Source organism: Martes martes, assembly GCF_963455335.1.
Source record: "Martes martes genome assembly, chromosome: 2".
NCBI classification, from domain to species: Eukaryota; Metazoa; Chordata; class Mammalia; order Carnivora; family Mustelidae; genus Martes; species Martes martes.
In genome coordinates, this window is record NC_137889.1 from 83226481 (window position 1) to 83251914 (window position 25434).

A 25434-nucleotide genomic window follows, 5' to 3' on the forward strand; every position below is an offset into this window, starting at 1 on the left:
ACTCATTTTCATATCAAAGAGTGGGCCGTCAATCAATAAATACTTATTGCTTTCCTACTGCATCCCAGGTACCGATCTGGGAACTGGGGCTATGAAGTGTAGACCACAGGAGGCCGACACACTCCGGGGGAGGGAGGCAATAAACACCGAAAGAAAACACCATTTCAGACACAGGTATGAGCTAAGAAGATGAAAAAATAAAATAACGTGAGGCTTGTGAGGCGAAAGTTGTTCCTCGCTATGGCAGTTAACTAACCAGTGTCTCTTTGAAGGGGTGATATTTGACTTAAGGTCTAATTATGAGGAAGACGACGACGCAGGATGATCCAGGGAACAAGTAGAAAGCAGAGGCACGGCCAGTATCCTGGATTCAGAAATGGGTTTAGCAAGTCTGAAGGAAAAAGGAAGTCCAGGGTGGCAGGGTGGCCGTGAGTGAAGGAGAAAGTGGAAGAAAATAAAGTGACACAGGCTGGCAGGACATTGATCAAAGAGGACATTTTGGTCTGTGGTAACATACTTCAATTTTATTCTGGCTGCAATGGGAAGCCATGGTGGGGGGCGGTTTGACGCAGGAGTGACGAGACTGGATTTTAGAGAGACAATCTGGCTGCTGTGTGGGGGATGGACTGCGGGGAGGAGGTGTACAAGAAAGCAAGCAGAAGAGTGAGGGTGATCCTGGGTTGGCTGGGGTGGGACAGAGGAGGGAGGCTTGCCTTGGGGTACAGTACGGAAGAAAGTGAAAAAAGATGTATTCAGGATATAATCTGTGGGTGGATGTGGTAAGCTGTGAGGGGGAGAAAGCAATGATCGCCCTGAGATTTAGAGTCTAAGATGGTGGTGCCATTTTAAGGAGATTGATAAAGCAAGCTAGGCTGTGGGGGGAGTGGATTTCATCAGGCTGCTGTATGTAGGAAATCACTTGTTCTAAGACGATCAAGATACTTTTAATTTGTCAATTAGTCATCTGAGCAGAAATATAGAATAGGATATATGAGTCTGTAGCTTAGTGAAGAATTGTGGGATGGGCTAGGGATAAAACAACAACAACAACAACAACAAAACCTGTGAGTCAATAAAGTTCAGACACAGAAGACAATGGGGACAGAGCTCTGGGCATTTCGAAGGTATGGTAGGGAAAAGAGTAACAACACAAAACACTGAGATGGTGACGTCACGGGGTAATGAGGAAACCGGGTGAGTGTGGAGTCACAAAAGCCTAAGGAAGAAAACGTTCAACAGAGGGGCTGCTCAAGCTATTCAGCTGCCATTGAGATGTTGAGGAAGATAAGGGGGAAGAACTGACCATGATTTTAGCAAGGAACACCGATGACCCCATTAAGAACCATGTCAGTGGAGTGCAAGGGACACGTGCTGATCGGTGTGAGTCAGAAAGACAACGGGAGGTTGAAAAAAAAAATAGAGCCAGTGAGTATGAAGAACTCTTGCAATGAGTTTTGCTGGAAAAAGAACAAAAATATGGCAGCGGTGTTGGGGGGATACCTGAAATATGCTTGGAAACAAGGAAGATACTATTTTAAGAAGTCTAATAGGAAGACACATCTGTTTTCTGATGGGAATAATCATTTCACTAGAGAAACTAATCATAGAGAGAAACCAGGTATTTTCAGGAGACAAGTTCTTGAGAAAGCGAGAAGTGGTCTCACTCAGAGCAAACTTGGGGGGATCGTCTGGAGAAGGAGCAGGCAAGATGGCGGCACTGTCACCAGAGCAAGAGGCTGTGACCAGGGCTCTGGCGGGGTTGGGGGGGTGGGGGGTGGGGGGGGAACTAGGCTGATGGGGTCTGCCCCCGGGGGAAGGTGGTGATGCACTTGTCAGATGCATTCGTGTCTTCTCTGGTGAAACAGCAAAAGAAGTTATCAACTCTAAAAGGAAAGGCTGTGGAGTTTTCAGGAGAAAGAAGATGCTATAAAATAGCTTTCTCTGAGAACAGGAACGATAACTTTCTGGGTTAGTTTGGTACGTTAGCTACCACTCGTATCTGGAACACGTTTTGCTATTCAAGCTTTTCTGTTAGAACTGGACTCTTAAAATGAGATGGAATGTCTCCTCGTCTGGCATCTGAGCTAAAGGCATGTTGAGGACCATGCCCTGTAAGTTTTGGGGCCCATGCTAAGTCTGCCAGCGCCAGGAAGGTGCTGCTGTCAGAACGGCCATCCAAGTATGGAGAGCATGAATCCATGCTTTGAGAAGAACAGTGAGGGAGGATGGGACATGAGTCAAGGAGCCCCCTGGGCAGCAAACACCTCAGGCTTGTTCTTATGAGGCTGAGTAATTTTAAAAAAGGCGAGGATGATAAAGTTATTGCTTTTCTCTTTCTTGTCAGATTATCTAAGCAAGAAAATGCTATGGAGGATAATATAAACCAATGGGAAAACAAGACGACAGTGTATAAGTGAAAAGAAGGGATTTCAGGCATTTAGTGCAAACTGTACCTGTACGTTGTTGGGCTGACATTGATTTTCCGTGGAACACTGCAGGACTCAAATTTGTTCGCCAAGGTGACGTTGTTTCCAAAAAGACAGTAACGAGGCATTTTAACACCAACAACGCCAGCAAAAACTGACCCGGAGTGCAGTCCAATTCGCATCTGAAAGCCCAAAGTCACACAATGTCCTTGTCATTGGTAAAACACTTCTTGCTCGCTGGTCCATACCGATGAATGCCCTTCATATGATTTTACCCTCTGCTGTCCCTACACCATTCTGCTCTTCTGCAAGACCTCCTGCCTGCTTCCCTCTACTCACATCCAATTAAAAATTACTAGTACAGGGCGCCTGGGTGGCTCAGTGGGTTAAAGCCTCTGCCTTCAGCTCAGGTCATGATCCCATGGTCCTGGGATCAAGCCCTGCATTGGGCTCTCTGCTCTGTGGGGAGCCTGCTTCCTCCCCTCTCTCTCTCTCTCTCTGCCTACTTGTGATCACTATCAAATACATAAATAAAATCTTTAAAAAAAATTCCTAGTACAAAACCTGTCGGACTTCTTAACTCTTCTCCACTATGCACTTAGGTCTGTTCCACAAAGCATTTTTGTTTCAGTTGCCTTCAATGTCTGAAACACATTTCTATGCATTCCTATCACGGTCACCAGAATGACAAGGCGAAGTGTCTGTGTGCTTCTGTTTATGGGAACCTGCTCTGTCCATCAAGGGAGACAGACAGAATCCTAGCCCCCAAGGGTTGTTTCCCAACGCATGGTCAGAGTAGGGCAGGAGATGCCGGCTCTTGGAATATAAAGGATAAAAAGAACTTTATGGCAAGCAACTCGCCCCCCCCCCCCCCCCCCCCGCTTAATGACGGACATGAAGGAGAAAGGAATTGTGATATTTAAGTAGAACACATCACAGACGGAGGAAGCAGAGCTGAAGTGGCTTAGACCCGCATCACAATGACTACATACACACTTTTGTTAAACCCGCCCCAGTGCGTGGAAAACCGGAGTTGGGCCATATCTAGAAGTAAGGTGAGGTCTGGGATATGCTGGGGTAAAAGTTTAGAAATTCTGAAGGTTACCCGTGATTTGGAGAACAAATAAAACAATATTTTAAACTGGCATCTTTTATCAGATCTGAATTCTTGATGATCTCAGGGGATATACAAATTCTGAAATTGCTGCTACAATATAGTAAGCTAAAGTCGGGATATTCTGATGACAATTGGGCACCACGTTCATTCTTTTCAAGTCCTCTGTTCAGCTGACCGTTTTGTTAGGTATATGCATTTTAAACAAAGGCCAAGTACTCAACGATTTAATGTTATTCAGAATTCAGAAGACTCTAGTTTTGCCTAATTTTACAACTGATTATCTGCTAAGAATGTTCCAGAATCATTTGCTTATAAAATGTCAAATCATGAATTTTGCACAATTTTCAAACAAAAGCACTATAATATGAATCAGGAGACCTGCATTTGCCACAAAACTCTGTGACTTTCTGTGACTCTCTTTAGGTCTTGATCAGTGTTTCCTCATCTATAAAATACAGGATTGAATTAGTTTTAGAGTCCCTTCTTTGTCACAATTTCATCTTAATCAGCAAAGCTTAGATATCCGTTATATCTGGTATTTTCTTCTTTAGGAGAATATGGTTTTGTATATATACCAACTGATCAATATAACAAAAGTCTATCTTCTCTGTAAAAATACAATTTTAGTTTATAATTTAGATCAAGCTCCCCTCTTTGGGCACTCGCCTGGTTAAACCTGTTTCTCTCTCTGTCCTTAGTTATTCTAGCTTTGTCTTGATAAATTTATGATAAGACTTTTTTTCTATTTCATAATCAATCAATCCAAACAAGGCAGATAAAGTAAATGGCCTTTAGTTCCTCCCATGCCACTCTCCCTCCTTCTCTTCCCTTCTCCGGTTCTGAATTTCACTCTCAACTCCACAACTTTCTTATTAGGGAACTTTTCATATTCACCAGCAAATTCACAAGTTTCATTTCAAATTCATAAGAAAAAGACCCTAAATTTAAGACGCACAGCATGTCCTGAACGGAAAGCTGCTGGTGCAATCTTCCATTTGGGGACCACGTTTGACACAGCACATGTCTCATCACAGATGCCTTGAGAGTAGGAAGGAGGGTTCAGGAGTCCTTTTCCAAATTCACTTTGCACTGACCGACTTCCCCTGTCGCATTCGGCCCTCTGGTTTCTATCAACACTCCACCTGCAGCTTTCTAAGCCAGAGTGTGTGGATGGTAGTAAGGAAATCAGCAGTGATAGACGATTTATACATATGGCATGTTGGAGAAACACATAGAGCTTGAAAAAAAGGAAATATTTCCTATTCTTTCACTTTGATTCCATTCCATCGGGTAGCAGGGTAAGAAGGAGGAAAAAGGCTAGGTTCAACATATGGCTTCTATTATGAAGAGAGCGAAGGCTACACTTCTAAGTATTATAGTTTTGTATTTTACATTTTTTCTTTCTTTTCTCTATTATTTTATAGCATGCCAGATAGGATTCTATAGGACTTCAAAGCCCCTTTTCTTTTTTTTTTTTTTAAAGATTTTATTTATCTACTTGAGAGAGAATGAGAGATAGAACAGGAACAGGGAGAGAGGAAGAAGACAAAGTGGGGCTCAATCCCAGGACCCCGGGATCATGACCTGAGCCAAAGGCAGACGCCCAACTGACAGAGCCACCCAGGCGGCCCTCAAAGTCCCATTTCTGAGGGTCATCAATAGAGGACTGTTTTATAAAAATTAAGTGGCAGATTCACTACAAGTAGGACAAATAAAGTTGATCTTGTAGTCTATGAAATTAATGCCTAGCATGGTCATTTTACCTTCTCATCTGCAATAAGACATTATTTTGAGATAATGTAGAAATTTTAGAGTGTTACATGCTTTGGAAAATATTGGGGTGGAGTAGCAGTCAATTTTCATTAGAGTTTAATGTCCTGCCCTATAGGGGAAATAACGTTTTCTAAACTTGCTTGCATTTTCTAGATGCATTTCGGTTGGTGAATCAGATACACTTGCAAGCGATTTGGAAGCCAGGATTTCTACTGTGACTGCACCTCTGGGGCTTCCAAGAGCATGGACAGCTGTGGCAGCCTCTGGGTTTCCTACGGTGTGCTTAGCACAGAGCCCAGCTTCCAGTCAGTCGTCTTGTGAGGGTTGTGATGCAGGATTTCCATGTTACTGATTCAAATTATATTAAGTGCAGTTTTGTCCTGCAGCCAGTAATAGAGGCAGCAGCTCTCTGAGCACAGTGGTTTCCTGCTGCGGCTCGGGTGGTTGAGTTTTGGAGCCAGCTTCTCCATCTCAGAAAAAGCAAGGACCCAAGCGCAGATCTGGGAATCAATTTTTTTGAAGGTTTCACTTATGGATGGCTTCGTTAGTCCTCTCGGTGATTCTGCACACCCCTTAAGACCCTATCGTAAACTTCTTCCGGCTTCAACACCTTTAGAGATTTTGCTCTCTGACCCCAACTGAAGCACTATTCTTTGGATAAATAATTAATAAGCATGTACTCTCCATGACATTTGCTGGGCAATATATGGTCTGCCTTACCTTGATAGGTTCTCCGTGGGGAGACATGACTTCATCCGAGAGCTCCATCATCTTCAGGGCCATCAGCGCTATCTGAACAGCATGGGTGTCACTTTCTTTGTGCAGTCCCCCAGCCACACAGTACGCGTCGCCAATGGTCTCCACCTGCACGTAACAGATTTTCCATATTACAAATACAAGTTCAGAAAGAATGATAGTGCACGTCATAGAGCAGACACCGCAGTGTTTGGGCCCTCTGGAACATCAGAGTAAATCAGATACTCTCAGAAATGGCTTTCTCTTTCAGGAAATTCATCAAGTGGAGACGCCTTACATCAGGTGCTGCTCTGGAAGGCAGTGTGGTCCTGGGAGCACAACGTCAGGAGGTGGCGTCTCCTCCCAGACTAGTTGAGTGTTTCACTCCCTCCACCCCATGTAAAGCACTCTGTAGAGGCCAATGATGTAATATAAATGATATTGTGTATTTGTAACAATTTACTTAAAGATATTGGAATCACTTGCCGATTTTATAGCCTCTTAGAGTGCAGTGGTTTGAACAGTCTCTGCTCAATCATTTTATATAAATTTAGCAAAAATGTATGCTATAAAGCTAAGACATTCTAGTTTTTCAAAAGGATTTGGGGATTCTCATAGTAACCATAAGTGGATCTACAGGAGCATCAGTCATGAGGTATAGAAATCAAGATGTCAAACAATGGTGCTTGGAAGGCTATTGAAAACCAAGCTGCTATATAAATTCCAAGTGTTATCATTGTCATTACTGTTGTTGTAACGGGGAATTTTTATCTGTCCGCAAAGCTGATGGCAAAGCTACCGGTTAATTTGAATCCACAAATAATCCACCAAATCATAATCGCTGCATTTTTCTTCTCCTCTAAATATTTACTGTACCTTACTAGATCGTATCACTCCCCTTATCCAAACTTTTCTAGTGTGGAGGGATGGAGATGAGAAAGGAAAAATGAGAAAGGGAGACAAACCTTCGGTGATTCTCCATTTCACTCAGAATCAATGCTGAAACTCTTAAAATGCCTCCAAAGTCCTTCTCACCTTTCTGCTAATCTCTGATTTTACTTCTTCATCCTTTCTCTTGCTTACTTTGTCCCAGTGCCATTGACCTCCCGTTATCCCTCAAACATACCAAACATGTTCCCACTTGCTATTCCTTTGCCTTGAACAATCTCCTGCACACAGCCACTTGGCGTGTCCCTCATTTCCTCCAGTGCCCGCTAAAACATTACCATGTGAGAAACACCTATCCCACCCGCCCTCTGCCAAACAGCAATAACCCTTACCTTCTGCTCTTCTCCTCAACTTTATCCAGAATAGCACACCCATTGGAATGCTAAAAGTTGACTCATTTGCTCATTTTCCCTTCTTTTCCCCAGTAGAATGTCAGCTCTCTCAAATTGCCTGTTTTCCTAACTCCTAAATTACCAGTGCCCAATATATTTGCTAACAAGTGAACCAGGTGGCAGTGCCTCTTATAAGATTTTCTTCAGCAATGAATATATAAGAAGTGCCTAAAATAATGGCTGACATATCTCAGGTGCCCAGTAAGTGCACCTTATTTAATTAAAAGAAGTGGTGCCCTCACTCCTACTAGATGCCTATTCTCTCTGCTATCATAGCACCTGTACACCTGTGTTCCCAACCAGGCATTCACCTTGTCACATGGAAATCTGGCATTGGTCAGCCCTGCCCTCCTATCCCCCAACATATGAGATCTCACTCAAGTTGACCAATCCTGGATGACAGTGAATATCTGCTATAACAATCAATAAATGAAAGCTGAATAAATTGAAAAATGAACAGAAGATTAAAGTTCAATAAGCAAATGACATTAAACAAAGTCCTGGTATAAACAGGTCCTGGGGTGTGGCAGGGGAAGCTAGACTATTCCTTGGCAGCCATCACACTTACAGGCGAGCATATGATTACACATACTGTGCATCTTACGTTTATCTCCTGGTGAAGACCCTTCCTGATCTATTCACAGCTGTCTCCAGGTATTTGCATGCAAAATCAGAAGCGAAAAGAAGGTGGAGATAAGGACAAAGCAGATGATTCACTATTTAGCTTGGGTTGTGGCTGGATTAGCCACAGAACTCTGTGGCTACTATCCACGTGGTAAGGAGCACAGATTCTGAATACTTGACTGGAATAACTGAATTGTTTTAGCTTCAACAAGCTGAAATTTGTAGAAGAGGGCTACTACCTCTGCTAGCCATCGTAGCAGTCGCAAGGGAGAGTGAGGCTTTCTTCTTACAATTCCGAGAGAAGAAAATGTCAAGATAGAAACTATCTACAAATAACTATAGTAAATTGCACAAGAGGCCATCAAGCTTAACCTAACTAAAGCCAATTATTTTATCAGTAATTATACACGGAGTTTTTGGGTTTTTTTTGCCCCCTAGGGGATCATGGCTCTGTCTGGAATTTCCTGCTGGAAATTTTTAAAAGGAAGGTTTTAAGTTGGGCATCTAGATTGGAAAAAAGCACAGGCTTATATAGTCTCATAAATAATATTTGTTTTCTCCTCAGTGATGTACTTATTTCATGTTAGGTGAATCTCTGAAATGCCAGATTGTACGTGGCAAACTAAAATGGGATTCAAGCCACACAAATGAGAGGGGTGCTTTGTTCTTAATGCCAGTGGCTAAAATAATGCGAAAGACTTTAAATTAGTTTAAAAAAATGGGTTTTAATTCTAGAAACACAGAACACAAAACTACTTCACTAGTTCTCTTATAGCTAATCAAGTTACATTTAAAAAAAGGCTAGTACACATTAGGGGTAATTACTTCCCTAATGAGCTTCCGCGTGCCTAGAATGATGCCCAGTATGTGGTAGACTCATTCAGTAAGTCCTGCTACATCATGAATAACTGATACGATTTACCATCATCTTTGCAACAGGCCTGTTCCTGAAGCTTATAGGACATAATGTATGTTATTCATGCGTATAAGCTCTGTAGGTGGATATTACTTTCTCTATTTTAGAAATGAGAAAGGCTATTTCACTTTCTCAGCTTACAGAACAAGCAGAGAACAAGATTTGAAGCCAGGCCTCTCTCTGCACCTATGGCCTTTGGCCTCCAATCTTCAATAATGCCTTATGTCAGTGTTTTTTTCCTCTGACTCAGCCATTCAAAGCATCACATTAACTCCATACTGAGTTAACCTATTTGAAGATAGTCTGTATAAGACCCATGGTTTTTTTCTACTTTTCCTTTTACAGAGGATAACTTTTCTCCATACAAGTCATACTTGGAATGATCTCATGCTTGGTAAGTCAGCTCAGTTACCACCATCAAGTGTCCCATTTACTGACTTTTAAATTGTCCCCGTTCAGGGGTCCTATGCCCCATCTTCCCTCCATGCTATGCTTATTCTTTGAGAAGACAATGGGGCAGTCCTTTAATGGAATAATGATCTCAGTTTCTGAGCAGATTCGGAGCTATTTCTGTCCCAAGCACACCCACAGGATTAAGGCACAATGCCTGCTCCCAGGACGCGGCTTGCAGAGAAAGCCTTTCATCTGCATGGTAACTCAGTAACTAGGGGGTCCTGGCTCTGGTGCTTTTTCTCAGTGACTTCTGCCTGTCCCATAGGCCTTGCCCTGCTCTGCTCCTACCTTGTAGACATCCAGCTCGCCGCACTGCTGGTCAAAGCGAGTGTAGAGTGCGTTGAGCATGGTGATGACCTGCAGCGGTGAGCACTGGGAACAGATGGCCGTGAACCCCACGATGTCTGAGAAAAGCATAGTGACGTCACTGAACTTCTTGGCTTGCACAACTTGCCCTTGCCACAGCTGCTGCGCAACCTCGCAGGGAAATATGGAGCACAGGAGATCCACTGTCTTCTTCTTCTCCTCCTCCAGGGCTTGGTGGGCTTGCTCGAGGGTGGCCTTCAGCTTGCCCAGCCTCTTCTTCAGGCCGTCTTGCGCTCTGGCCTGCTCCCCTATCAAGACTACATCCCTCAGTGCGTTGTGAATCGGGATGTCTGACAGGTAGAGCCCGCGTCCTGTAAAATCTTCCAATCTGTCCACACAGGGTGACCCCAAGAACAAGATCGCACTCGATTCAACAATGTAGATCATTTGGCCTTTGAGGTCCATAACCTGGGAAGTAAAGGCAAACCAACTGTGGTTTATTTCAGTTTCCAACATCTTTTTGAGACAAAAGGAAAGGCAGAGATATGGTGACGATCCCTTTGTGTTTAAAACAATTTTTTTTTAATTTAAAGATTTTTATTTATTTATTTGACAGAAAGAGATCACAAGTAGGCAGAGAGGCAGGCAGAGAGAGAGAGAGAGGAGGAGGAAGCAGGCTCCCTGCGGAGCAGAGAGCCCGATGCGGGACTCAATCCCAGGACCCTGAGACCACGACCTGAGCCGAAGGCAGAGGCCCAACCCACTGAGCCACCCAGGTGCCCCACTTTGTGTTTAAACTCGATTTTTTTTTCCTACCTGCTGAAAAGGAACAATATGCTTTCTTATAGTTCCAATTGACCGTGCATTGTAAAATGCACATGGACATTTGGAGAATGGATAGAGGGGAGTAACTCTGCATAGAGATCATGATTTTCAATAAGCCATGCAAAAAATTCTTGCTTCAAGTTTTTCTCACTAGGGGGAAGGCTGATATTTCTGCTATTATTTTCTTTTAGTAGTAGTAGATAGTGTAAAGGATTGTACCAAGGAAGCCTTGAGAGACGTGAGGAGTAGGTGATCATCCTGGTTTACTGTATGAGTGAGAACAAATACGTGTAAGAGTGTTCTCCGCAGCAAAGAGTCGAAATCAACCCAAATACCCTTCAGTAGGGGACTGTTTAAATAGAGGATAACCGTACAATTGGATTCTACACAGTCTCTGGAAAAAGGAAACAGGCCTACACACCATGAGGTGGAAGAATACCCGAAATGTGTTGCTTAGTAAAAAAAAGGAAGTTGCAAGCAGTATTTTGTTTTGTTTCACACACAAAAATGTATCCAACTAATGTCGTTGATTTTTTGGCTGCAAGGAACATCTCTAAGTATTACCTATTTTGAGCATTTAGCTACATTGCTTTTGTGATGAAGAGCGGTAAAACTGTTTTCATTTTGGGAACAAACTGCATATCTCCTGGAATTATGCATGTTTAAAAGTTATATACATATAAGCCTGAACGTTAGCTTTGCTTGTACAATCAACTACGATTTTGCAAACTCCTTCCTTGGACTAAATGACCACCCAGATTCTCTACCATGAGAAAAAGCCCACAACATTCTCTAACAATTAAAAAAGTTACTGATTTTCCAAGTATATTAAAAATTGATTTAAAGGGGCACCTGGGTGGCTCAGTGGGTTAAAGCCTCTGCCTTTGGCTCGAATCATGGTCCAGGGGTCCTGGGATGGAGCCCCGCATCGGGCTCTCTGCTCTGCGGGGATCCTGCTTCCCTCTCTCTCTGCCTGCCTCTCTGCCTACTTGTGATCTCTGTCTGTCAAATAAATAAATAAAAATCTTAAAAAAAATTGATTTAAAAGTCCATTTAGTTGTCTCCTCTAAGAAACAAGTAGTTTTTGTTTGTTTGTTGCAGAATAATGCCTCTTGTTACTCCAAATTGCCAGGTATTTGATGACTAAAAACACATTTTTATATAAATATTTATCTAATTTGGTTTATAAAATACCCTGAGAGGATTTTAAAAGGTAGACCGCATCCAATAAATATTTGTGAAGTAATGAATCAAGTAACCAGCACATGAACGAAGAAAGGATGTTAAGTTTATTTCAGCCTTAAAATGCTACTAGAATTGTCTTAAACATAATGGGTGTCTTATCAAAACGTTTGAAGTGATGCATATCTCTTTACTTTTTTGTTCCTAGTCCTTAAACAAGAAGTGATTTATTTCACATTCCAACTACTATGACATTTTCCTTACCCTTGAAGATTTCTTCACAGAGTTGTCCCACCTCCTCACTCGGACGACAAACTGCATGTTCAGCATAGCCATGATCCCGCTAAACGTCTGGTTGATTTTGGGAGTCAGAATTTCAAAGTACTCATCAAAATTCGGCTTTCCTTGCAAGTCCTTCCTGTTCATCAGCCTTCTAATGCCATTGCCAAACTGCAGAATCGTCAAGTCCTTGTCAAACATGAAGTGGAAAGGAAAGGTCTTACAGAAGAGGGATGCGGGAATCACCAGAGAGGACTGGGGCTTCCCTGGGGACAGGGATGGTCTGGTGCTTTTGATGTGGAGGGAGTATAACAAATAGGGCTGATTGACGAACTCGCTGCCGTCATTCCGGAAGCAGGGAGGCAGGACGGACACCTCCACTTCGGTTTCGTACAACACGCGAGCAGCAGCCTTCATGATGCCAGGAAGAATCAGGGACGTGATTCTCTTAGGGAAAAAATAGTACACATTTAAGAAATCGTGGTCTTTATCCAGGCACAGAATGGAAGCGTCCTCAAACCTGTCTCTCTTTTCTGCTTCTTGGCAGTGGCTGCTCTGTTTCAGGAGGGTGCTGAAGCTATTTAAAAAATCTTTGAGGGTTCCTCCAACCACACCTAGGATGTGTTCATCTTCCTCGTAACATATTTTGAAAAGCTCTTCCCCGAGAGACTCTTTGACGATTTCCACTGGAACTCCTGAAAGCAAAGAATACATTTTCTGCCATATCTATATCGTTCTGGGAAGAGCTGCACGGTTACTACTATTTTTAACACCGTTTGATTTGAGGATTTAGTGTCCTTACCTCTGGTAACAAGAGTTCTGACCAAAGTTAACCACCTATATTCAAATTACCCACATCGATGAGTTTCCACAATTCTGGAAACTCCAAATAAAAATTCCCCATCAGTTAATTATGAAACCATGATAAATTAAGTATAATACACAACTTTTAATCTCCCTGGAGAGACTGTTGTTCTTACAAAAGAACAATCAGTACTACAGAATCAACTTCATTTCAGAAAAAGCTCTCCCGTCATTCTGTTAATGATAAACACAGTACATTTTGATGAAGGGGCACTGTCCATACTTGGAGGGCCTCCCTCCCTCAGCAGAAATATTAACAGGAATGAATTTGAAATCACTGGTCATGAAACTCAATTTTTTCATTTTTCTCTAGAGATGATATAAAGTCATTTAATTTTTTTTTCAAAGCAAAACAACATTCTTGTTGTTTAATGTTACTGGAATGAATATTTTTTTGGAATTCATTTACTTCCTATAACTTCTCCTTCCCTAATCTTCCTTATTCTTTAAATTCTGTGTGTCATTTTTTTCCCCTCATCTGTAATTTGGAAAAACAATAGTGCCCTTTTCATAGCACTGTTGTGATGTGTAAAGACTATTTAGAATAGTGGCCAGCTCCCGGGAAGGACTCAGTATGTTAGCCATCACCATCACCATCATCATCATCATTAAATTCTTAATATCTTGTACCTTTGGAAAGATTTAACCCATTGGTCCATGCCCTCCAACTTTAAAAAGGACAGTACAACAAAGTTACTCATCTACTTCCTTCCCATAAACTAATTATTAATACGAGAACACTGCTAATCCTTTTTCCCAGGATTGCTTCCAACCTTCAAAAAATTTCTTTATTTTACTTTGTTGAATAAGATTTTTCATGAATAAATAAGGAATACTTAGTTATGTTCAAGGCCAAAGCATGAAAATGTCTATGAGTCAGCTTCCCATGCAGCCTTATCTATGTCTCAGCAAATAAACATTATAAAGAAGAGGAAATGTTTTCCGTCAAACAAAAATACACAGCATGAAAAAGAATTACTCTTTATGTTAACACAATATATTATACTGAATACTTCATACTGGAAGTCACCAAAAATAAATATAAATATTTTAGGAGAAAACTTTAGTTGTACAGGTAAATATTTTCTACCAGTAGAAAATATTAGTTTACAGGTAAAATATTAGTTCTGTAAGTACGATTACTCCCTAATTACATATATTTAAACAAGTCTATTACCTGCTGCAACTGCTTGGTCTGTAATTATTTTTTCCAAGTCTTCTCTTTCCAAAGATTTCCTGAAAATATGTCAACATCTTAAATTATAAACTGACAAATGCACGCTACAACTTCTGATTGTAACATACAGACATGACGACAGAAAATAATTTGAGTTGCCTTTTCTGTAGAGGCAAATCTTGACTATCAAGTTTACAAGAAAGGAGCAATGATATGTGCAACCCCAAAATACACCTGATTTGGAGTGTTTCCTCATTTTTTGAAGCATATTTACCATATTTACCTTACTTTAGAAAGCTAATACTATAGAGGTTTACACTGGCAGGGAATCAGAATAGGGGATGGTAATAAAGCTGCCCAGGGTTCTTCCGATATTACAACCAAGAAGAAAAGTTCATGCACTGATGGACTTCCCTTTTTAAGTTCCATTACCTTTCTCCTTTGCTTTCTTTCTTTCTTTCTTTTTTTTTTTTAAGATTTTAAAATTTATTTATTTGACCAAGAGAGAGGGGCACAAGCTGGGGGAGCAGCAGGCGAGGGAGAAGTGGGCAGAGGGAGAAGCAGACTCTACATTGAGCAGAAAGCCAACTCAGGGCTGGATCCCAGGACCCTGGGATCATGAACTGAGCCAAAGGCAGATGCTTAACAGACTGAGCCACCCAGACACCCCGCTACCTTCTTTTCTAAAGCAAATACGTAGGATATATTGCTTCTGAGTTTAAGGTTCTATATATTTAACTCTCAGGCATTATTACATTGAGCTATGTGTATAAAAATTAGTAACGAAAGAAATCTGTTCTTTATTCAATCACTGCACTGGTTTTTACAGCGTAGAAGTTGATAATATAATAGCATACATTTTGACCAATAAAAAGTTTTAGTAATTTCCACTAGATGACTTATTGATTCATGTTTGCCTAATTATGTTTTGATGATTTCTGACAGAGATGACTTATGATAACCAAGTTGGCCAAATTACTAACACATGTTAAAAGACACCTAAGATTCTATCTGTAGTTCAATTTGCCATTAGATAAGCCAAGTTTACAAACAGACAAAAATCTAAATGTTAAACAGATTTCAATAAAACACAATACATGTACAGAAGTTTCAAAAGGATATATTTTCAAGAAGGAAAAGTGCTCAGTCCACTACTTTATCACATAAAGGTATGTTGCTTATAATTGTTTAAAATGCTAGGTAGAAATACTTCCTTATCTAAATTGGTTGAGGCTCACTATCTAATTTTCTATTTAGTTTGTGTCTAGATATCCCCAAACCTCTCATTATATTTTATATTAATCATCTTCAGACTTGCTTATTTTTCTCATTTGCCAATTTCTGTTTTGTTTTGTTTTGTTTTCCTAAAGAAATGAAAGCATTCTGCCCAGAGAACCCTAATTGTGCCAATTCCCTGCACCCATGATATGAGATGTGAGCAAAACTTAGTGCAAACAGCGAATAATGCAATTAAAAATAAGTCCTCTAGCTTTACCTTCAAAAAAAAGACTGAACTTGCATATGTGCCAGCAAATGTGTGTGTGCTTGTACACACACTCACGTACACATACACATATACACATACACACACACACACACCCCAGCCTTGCACAGATATGCCAATGTAATCAGAAGATCCCAGGAAAAGAAACAAAGCAAAAGCTCTCTGTGAAACCAACCCAGAGAGATATCACAATGACTGTATTAAAATTAATTCACTTAAAAGGTGGGGGGCAGGGGGCTCCAGTCTTCATTTAGGGACAGTTTATTGTTTAATATATTGATTTTTTTGCTTTTCAAATGATAAAATAAACAGTCCAAAAAAAGAGTTATGTTCAGTGGTTGGCAGGTTGAGAGCAGTAGATATGACAGCACACTTTCCAAAATGAAGATGGGGGAAAAAAGGAAACAAAAAATATATCCAAGAACTAAAAAAGCAAAGCAGAGAGAAGCCATTTAGCATATCAGCAGGCAGTCATGAGAAAAAAAGTTTGTCATCTTATTTCAACGACTGAATAATTATCATTAGCACAATTTAAAAGTATGATCAGCTCTTTAAGAAATCAAGGAAGCAGTAAAAAAAACATCAGCTTTCCAAAAAAATTGACTTTTTTTTTTTTTTTTTTTTTAGTTTTGAGGTATTTTTAAAGAGCTGCACAACTGGGAATACATCCTAACTGAACCCCTGCAGCATCCAGCTTAGGAACATTTCAGAACACAGAGCCCTGAGAATCAATTTTGAGCCAACTGGCTGCCAAGGATTTAAGTAGACAGACACAGTAGCGAAGCTACAATGACTTGGCTATCTTATCAGCTTGACTGAGAATTAAGGTCAGAGGCATTCTGGAATGCTTTTCACATCACTTGTGTAAATAAAGCTTCTGTCAGACGCAGAGAGTCACACTCTCTCCTTCTGGACCCCTCCCGACCCCTTCTTGGCTTGCCGGCTGCCTGCGGTCTGGGCCAGTTACTCAACAGGGAAAATGAAGGACAGATAATCTACTCATGAGAAATAGATGAATGAACGTGTAAAACAGTCCCCCAACAATGGCGTTGGTTTGCAAAGCTGCAATGTTCAATTCTGCGAATTTGAACACAAGTATTTATTTTATTATTTACAATTTAAACAATCCTTGAGATTCCAAGGAATCAAAAACAAGGCCAATCAAATGACCCTCCAGCAGTAAACACGCTAAGATATTTGTGCAAAATTAACTCTATAAAGCAGCTTTAAAAACAAACAAACAAACAAAAAAACCCTATATATTAACCCTTTACAGAAAGCTTTCTTTAAAACAATTTCAAAGACAGCACGCAAGAAAAAAGTATAAACGGAAGATACTCAGCCAGCGCATACAAATAGAACCAAACTGGTTATAAAAATGTGGAACCACTTCCCTTAGGACTGATTAATAGCTGTTGCCTCAAGCCTCCTGAGTCAACCCCTCCCTTTTAAGCACCCTCCCAACTTTGATTCTTCTTCAGTCTTCTCTGGCTGTGGCAGCTGAAAGTTTAGTGTGTGGGAATTCCTCTCCCTACCCCCGCACTGGGCACTGGGACCCTTTGCCACCTCTTGGCTGTATCCTTCAGGCAGGAGTCTGTACTGATCACCCAGGATCCCTGCCTTACCTGTGAAGTACTGACATTACCTCTGGTAGGAAAGAATACGTCTTATGGCTTGTTAAAAGCAGCAGCATAGGGTAACATGGTTAACATCACGGACTCCAGAAAGAACAGACTTAAAACTCAGCTCTGCCTTTTCCTGAACAGCTGTAAAATCCTAAACATTTTGTATAAATCTGAGCTCAGGGATGTATTCAGTGTGAAAAATAAATGCACTAACTTTCAGATTAGTGGCAGTTAAAACACTTAGTCTAGTTTCTCCAATACCACAGTGATTCGAAACATGTCATTGCCTTCACTAAGGGGTGGTTATTTGTAGTGGTATCAGTTAAGTGTAACGGGACGGTCACACAACTAAAGTGGTTCAGTTTACCTGCTTTCTTTTATTTTGTGTTTCGCCAATGTCCTCTGAAGTGCAAGGTTCAGCCGCTCCAACTAAAAATTGAAAAGAAAAGTTTTAAACATTCCCTTAAATAATAATTTACTTGAAGACAGATTTTTTAAAAATGTGTCCTGGAAGTTTCTATCCAGCAAAAACATGATTACTTTACTGATGAGTGCGGTGAATTTACGCTTTGGAAACAGAGACTGATTTTCTAGAAGTTTCTCAGCTCTGGGAAGAAACAATGCCCTTTAATTAATTTGAGTTTGGATGATGTGGGCTATGCCTTACAGCCTTCCCCCTTTGTGGGTGGTCTCACTGACAGCCACAAAACAAGGTCAGGCTGAATAGGAATCCAAATAGAAGATTCCAGTTGGTAATGCCAGGTCTTCCATGAAGGAATTGTGGGCACCACTTCCGCTGGGTCAGGAAATCCTCTTGGATGTGCTGCCAAGGCTTCAATCTCAGCATGGCTCCAGCCAAGCAAATTCCTGTTCTCTTCACAAATCCTACACCCGGCCCCCCCTGCTGATTTTCTCAACGACAAATGCAAGTTTATGTTTCATATTTGATTTACAAGTCCTGGCCTAGAAAACTTGAGCTATCTCCATCTTTCCCTTTCTCTAAACCCTTAAATCCAAGCTTTCACCAAGGCCAGCTGATCGTTGATTTGAAACAAATCTCGCATTTACCTTACTTTTTTACTCTCTTGATTTCTGAGTATTTCATGAGTTTTTCCACATTGTAAGTTATTTGTAAGCCTCCATACTTCATAAATATTTGACGATCTATTAATCTCTCTTAACAGCTTGTTTTCTCTAACTAGTTGGTAAGCTGGACGTAGAGTACTGGTTAGCTGGACTGCCAATGTTTTGCATTCCATATAAAAACCATATGTATCTATATGTGTATATGTAACTGTTGATTCTTTCTGTAGTTTGCCCAGAGGAAAGTGAAGAATTTTCTGGTTGTGTTCCAAGTTGGGAAATTCCTTTTCCCCTAAGAACTATTTATATCCCTCTTACAGTTTCCACTGGTCAAGTGAGGCAGCAGAGTTAAGCAAAATAGAGCAAGCTTCTGTTTTAATAAAATGAGTTATGGAAAGGACTTTCAGTTTTAAAGAGCATATCCAGCTTAGGGGAAAAAAAAATCTGGAATTTATTGAAAAAAAACGAAAATTTTGCATTGGATGAGCAATAACACCTTTTCAGGTCCTTCTATTCCACAACTGGAATGTCATCTCCCCGTTCTAAATCTGCTAAGGACACTTGTCCCCTCCCCTGCCAAAGAAAACCCCCAAAAAACCCCCCAAACAAACTCGAAACACCGTGACTGCGGAGTTAAATTCATTATCTAAAGCAAGAACTACAGTGCTGTCCAATGCTTTTTTGAGTCTCTCCCTTAGGTTGCTGACAGAATTGAAACCAAACTAAACTTAGCCAAACTAAATGCTCGACGTCCTACTTACCAACAAGTTAGAGAAAATACGCTATTAAGAGAGGTTAGCAGATCGTCAAATATTTATGAAGTATGGAGGCTTATGTACAAATCTATCCACATGAAAAAGAATCAGTGAAAAAAAAGTTATATTTGATTAAAAACATGCTGATGTTTGGATAGTTGAAGTAATCCACACTGAACACCGCCCAGTCCAAACGCATCCAGCACCGGGACATTTTACTGTTATAAGACAAATGGCCTCAGTTGTCAGAGTTCTAGTCATTAATGCCAAATGCACCCATTTTACCCCCTAGAGTTCCGACAGCTTTGCCTTCCCTGCTACATGACGCTGTAGTAAAATTTTGATGTTTTTTCCTACGGGTTCACAAACAACAGAGATTATTCCAAATGAAGAAAAAAAGAAGAGGTAAAATATCATTTAGAGTTGGTACTCAGAATGTTTTTTAAAAGAGATTCCAACATTTGTCTGACTTCGATGGCAGGAATTCAAAATTTATCCAACAAAATAATAAAGCCAACATGGTAATGACAGGACCCAGGGAAGGCATGGAAGCTCTCCAGCCTTCCTATCCTCACCATCTGTTCATCTCTGCGCGTCTCACTCTGTTCTTGGAAATGAGAGTCCCAACCACTTCCCAGAGGATGATGCCAACCAACCCCCTGAGAAGGATGACATCGCTCATCCCAGCCAAAGCAGGCTGTCTAGTAACTGGGGTGGGGTGAGAAGAATGAAATATTTCCGTTTCAAAGGCCATTAACCAAAGTACTATTGTGCTAATACTGTATCTGAAGTAAATTCCCTCAACTTTCTGCTGATTCTAATTTCTCCATCTTCAAGTTTTAATGCTAGTCTCTTCTTTCTCAGTCACTCTAGCCATACCATTGACAGCAGTAATGCTCTACCCTTCGGAAGCTGTGTGACTTTAGTCCTTTAACCTCCCTGAGTCATTCTGGGAATGAAACAAGACTACCTCCGAAGTTCCTTTAAGTTTTAAAAGTTAGCAGTCCATGTTTTTTTCAGTGCTCCGCACAAAACAGGGTGGGTGTTGGGTGAATTAAAAATGTTCAGTGGATTATTATAGCTGGAGTCGGATCAGGTCAATGTTCAATCTCCCAGATAAAGTGAGTTTATAGAAAACTGTGAACACTGCCAGAGGGAGGAAGACATCATGAAGACTTGTCAGCTACTCTTCTTGTTAGCCCTGCAGGGGGAGAGGAGCTCTGCACATACCCCTCTATTCTAAGATATGTGACTTCATTAGGTACTGCCCTGTTCCCAGGTTCTCTTATAGGTGGATTAACAGAAGGTGCTCCAGATATCAATGTGACACGAGGCTATGAAGCTCACAGAGCTACATCAAGAAGTGTCCAAGCTAATGGGCAAGCAAGCACAGGGCCATGATGCTGACTCATGGAAGCAGGGTCAAGAACTGGCTTTCACAGAGACCTCAGATGCAGAGCTGGAGAAGGAAAATGGAGATTTTCCCAACTCAACAAATTGGCAGGGAACATATGATGCTCTTTGGAATTAGAAGAAAATGGACAGAAGGTAAGTTATTCTTCCAGGAAGTTAATTTTAAAAGAATAGGTAACAACTACCAGGCACTTATGGTATGGCAAGAGCCGTGGATTAAGTCCCTTCGTGCTCATTAAAACTCTAGGAGTAGGTACTGTTATTACTATCATTTCACAGATAAGGAAGGTGAGGATAACAGGAGTTAAGCAGTTGCTCAAAGTCGGAAAGTTCATCAGAGTGCAGGATCCTGCTGAAAAGAACAAGATCTTAAACATTTATTAAGAGTAGACACAATTTAAGAACACAATCACTTTCAAGAAGTGTGTTTATATGTTATAGCCTTGCAAGTGAGAAAGCAAGGGTTAACATTTTCCTTAAAAAATATTCTTTTACCATTTTCACACTATCAGTAAAATCTCAAAAGGTAAAGCACTCACCTCGGGAAAAATCAGTTTGCAAATACTCTCCGCTAATGTGTGAAGATAGACTCGGCTCCTACTGGTCTTTCTTTGAGGAAAACTTCTTTGTATATTCTTCTCAGGGACATCCTGACAGATGGGCAGAGTTGCTTTGCCACTCTCTGAGCTTCCTGCTACCTCTTCCGCTGGCTCCTGGGGAACCTGCCCGGGTGCCAGTAAAGACAAAGGGCATTCCCCTGTGATCTTGAGATCCTTCAGCTTTGTGCAGAACATGGTGTTAGTAGCTGCTGCGGAGTACTTCCAGGTGAGCTGTTCTTCTTATGTGGGACTGACCAATGGAAGCCACTAGCAGATCAAGGATACTGGTGACTGGGGTGTCTATGGAAAGTAGAAAGTCAGAACAGAAAGATAAGTGATTTTGTATACTTAGGAAAACAGAAAAATATAGGTGTAAGAAAGCAAAGACGATATATTCATGTGCCATTTTCAAGAAGAAGAAAATTCTGGTGGACATGTCAGTTACAAAATGGATGAACCATTTGGTGAAGATCTTTATTTAGTATCTGTGCATTTTAGTATACTAGTAAAATACTTGGTTTTAGTAGTTTTCAAATGGAGCATAATTTTCTCCCAACTGTCCCTACCACAAATTACTGATTTCCATTTTTATAGCCCATTTGGTCTTGTTTGATTCCACAAGAATGGAACTTTACAGTTTTATGACAAAAGCCAAGTATAAATAAATCTACGTCTTAGTGCTAAGCACTACATTCTCAATATGCTCTCCTTTCTGAAAAATCAGGATAACAGAAACCAGTGTCTCCCAATATTTAAAGGAAAAAAAAATGTATGTAGTGCTTCTCAAGAATATGTTTTGGGATCTGAAATTCTGAGTTTCAGATGAAAAAAGATTAATTGAAATGGTTACGGCAAAAGAAGATACTTGTTCCTATAAATAGCAAAATAATTTAAAAATAGCATCAAAATTAAAAACAACTACTACTTTTTCAAAATACTCCTGGGTCTCTGGATCTGAGTCTAGATGACACTGGAATAAACTAAGAAGGCATCTCCTCCCAGAGGCCAGCTGAAATCATATGTATAGCTATTCCAGCATATTTCCCTTGTACTTTTGTTTGTGTTGATGTGACCATGAATTCCCACACACAATCCACAACCCATTGATAATTAGTTATCTGTCACTTGAAACTGTCTGGTTGGGAATTCAGTTTGTCAGTAATACTAATGATCTTGATTAACTGGGATCATTGTTTCCATTCTTTGAAAATTAAAACACACACACACACACACACACACAAAGAGTGCAAAAGAAACCTAGTTTACTTACTTCCAGTGACATGCCTGGCACAGTGCTGAGGATTCTGTATTTACAGTTAAGCCTCACAGCAACCATATGGCACATTATTATTATCCCCAATGTGCCAGAGGCTCAACAATTGAGGTTATTTTCTTTCCTTTGATGTGCTAGAAAGTGACAGAGCTAGGCTTCAAACTAGGGTCCATGCGACACCAGAGCCAATGTATTTTCTATGAACCCAAATTCCTAGACCAGTTTCTACCTCATCAGGCTTAGTTCATAAACCAGGATTCATTTAAAGATATGGTTTACAAGTTTATATTAAAAAGCAAATAAGAACATAATTCTCCTGCTCATAGGCTGGGAGTAGTTGAATGATCCAGGATAAAGCCTTGTATTTCAGTCTTTAGAACTGGAGTTCAGTGACTTCTTTTCTGTGTGCCTTAGTGCTTTTAATATGTTGTTAACGTGTACAAGCCACAGCTTGTAATTTGTCACAGATAAGTTCCCTAAAAGGTTTAGGACAATGAACAATTCATTTTCTTAACTGGGACAACTAAAGAAGCTAAATTTGTCATCTGACGGCCCTTGGGGAGTGTCATGGATTATTAGGTATGGGGGAAGATTACGGATGCTGACAGGTCAGTAGAAGCTGCTGTTACTTGAAGTCCTCCCCCAAATCTGTGATCATATGTAATTTATGAGTCTTCAAGAAGATGCAAGGAAGATCCTATCTATTCATGAGCAGATGACGTTTTCTGCTAGAATAGAATACGGAGTTTTCTCAGCAGGCTACTGAGTAACCCAAAGGTAATTCAGTGACAGAGGGAATGGTTACTTGGAGTCTGAAAGACCTAAAAATCCCAGACTTTCAACCACATTTATTTTAAGATTCAGTTCTGAGAAAATATATGTCACTGAGTCTTAAATGCATCTGAATGTAACTATTACTATTCACTAACTCCCACCCTCATAAATGCTTTAGATCAGTGGACAGTGGACCTTTCTGTAAAGGGCCAGAGAGTAGATAATTTCAGTTTTGTGGGTTTCTATCAGTGATTTAATTCTTGCCATTGCTGCATGAAAGCAACCACAGCTGATATACAAAGGAGGAATGGATGTGTTCCAATAAAACTTTATTTGCAAGAATAGGCTGTGGATTTGGCCCTCAGATTCACCCTATCAATTTGGATCAAGCCATAGGTTGCTGACTCCTGGTTTCAGAAAGCTGAGCAGGTTAACTGAAGCATTTTAATCCAAACAGAATTCTGCTATAGGCCCAGAGTCACTTTCTCATCTCCTCTACCCAATTCACTCCCAAAACATAGCAGCCTACGTGGATTCAGTTTTGTACAACTTTAAAGTAAAAAAAGGCAGCATAGTGGATAATATTATAACTATAAAAATTATAATACCACTATTTTATATTAATTTTCAGGAAGAAGAGCTATATTAACTGAATGCCATGATTTCAGTTATATCAAAATTAACTATAATAACTAGAAGAAGAGAGTACTCAAAAAAAAAAAGGAAAGAAAGAAAGAAAGAAATCAAGTAAGAACAACAACAAAAAAATTAGAAGATTTTTAGATTCGATCTGATGAAGGTATAGAACTCCTCCCTAGAATAAGTTATTCTGGAACATATCAGAATTTCAGTTTGGGACTTAGGAGCTTGTCATAACACAGTTTATGATAAAGTCTCCCACTAAGTTTAACTTCTCATTAATGTTGAATTTCAACCCTTGTCCCCAAACCCAATATTTTGATTCTCGGCCTCCTATTCAATCTTGCTGCAGGACCAGTCAACCTTGAAATTCTTTTTTCTCCTATATTGCACAACACTATAATTCCCAGAAAATGTGTCTAACACTGTTTTTTATTAAGGAAAAACAGGAACAGGAAACAAGTTGTGCTTACTTTAAGATCAGTTAAGTGTTTAGTCTCATTAAATCACATATGTATAAACAAGCTAATTAGCATTCTTCATCTGCTCAGCCGATGAAATTACATTACGAAACAGATGCACTCAGTGCTGATACCTTGGAAACCTATGCTTGTTTTGTGTTTGCCTGCTAGGAATACAGAATATGTTCTTCAACTAAACAAGTGATGATTTTCAGGTGTAACATTAGCAGTGACTTTGGAAATGGCTTGGTCAGTGGCTGACCGGGGAAGTGAGAGTAACATGGTAAGGGGAAAAAAAATAAAGTTAATAAACTTGGTGATAAGGCCTTGGTGAGCAGTGGGATATATGTTCTCAGAAACTTGGACAGGTATCTGCCATCCTCAAGGTTGATGATTAAACAGCCCTCAAATGTATTAAATGTTCTCTTCCTTTTACTAGTAAGTGATTAACTCTGCTATGGTGAGAATAACGACCCAGCTGTTGGCCTCATATTAATAACCAAGATGTGTGATTGTTCAGGTAAGGGGCCTGTCCGTGATTTCAACTCCAGAGTTACACATAAAAGTGTTGTTTTCTACTTATAAAAAGATCTGAAAGAAAACTCTGACCCAAAATCCTCTTTTACGATAGCAGGTCCTAAAGAGCAGATTTCAAATTAGAAATTGGGGTGGAGGGAGGAGCCTAAGAACTAAGTCTCCATAGTAAAAGCAAATAATTATATCTGATTTCCAATTTCAGGCCTAGCACCTAGCCAGGCCAAAATCTGTGTGAAAGGGATGTGTTTTAAGGGCGAATTCCAAAGTCTAAATTTTTTTTTTTAGATGTTATTTATTTATTTACAGACAGAGATCACAAGTAGGCAGAGAGGCAGGCAGAGAGAGAGAGGAGGAAGCAGGCTCCCCGCCGAGCAGAGAGCCCGATATGGGGCTTGATCCCAGGACCCTGAGATCATGACCCGAGCCGAAGGCAGAGGCTTTAACCCACTGAGCCACCCAGGCGCCCCCCAAAGTCTAAATTTTTAAGAGTAGCTGAAAGAAGAAGTGAACTTAGAAACAAAAACTGCCTTAGTGAGGATAAAGTTTGCATACAGCAGCACAAAGTCGTTACCATTTTCATAAACTGGTGTCAAGCTTAATTTTCAGATAGATCAGAAATCTAAAAATGTTTTTTTCTTCAAGAAATTGAAAGAAATATATAAAATCCCATAAATCAGCCTTTTACGATGTGTTTCTTTCCATTTTGCAGCGGGAACTATTTATAGAACTTTCCCCTGTGATCTATCAGGAAAGC

General features: G+C 40.4%; 1 protein-coding gene across 1 annotated transcript in view; it reads right to left on the reverse strand.

Annotated features, from left to right (window-relative positions):
- The window catches only part of GUCY1A1 (guanylate cyclase 1 soluble subunit alpha 1), a 59870-nt gene that overhangs the window by 7507 nt on the left and 26929 nt on the right, over window positions 1-25434 (reverse strand). Inside the window, exons 2-8 of the mRNA XM_080797588.1 lie at window positions 20937-21296; window positions 17514-17575; window positions 14018-14076; window positions 11962-12671; window positions 9673-10158; window positions 6037-6180; window positions 2454-2608 (exon numbers count right to left, since the gene is read on the reverse strand). Of these exons, the coding sequence (XP_080653714.1) occupies window positions 2454-2608; window positions 6037-6180; window positions 9673-10158; window positions 11962-12671; window positions 14018-14076; window positions 17514-17575; window positions 20937-21191 (1871 nt within the window). The 5' untranslated portion in view covers window positions 21192-21296. The remainder of the gene's footprint in view (window positions 1-2453; window positions 2609-6036; window positions 6181-9672; window positions 10159-11961; window positions 12672-14017; window positions 14077-17513; window positions 17576-20936; window positions 21297-25434) is intronic.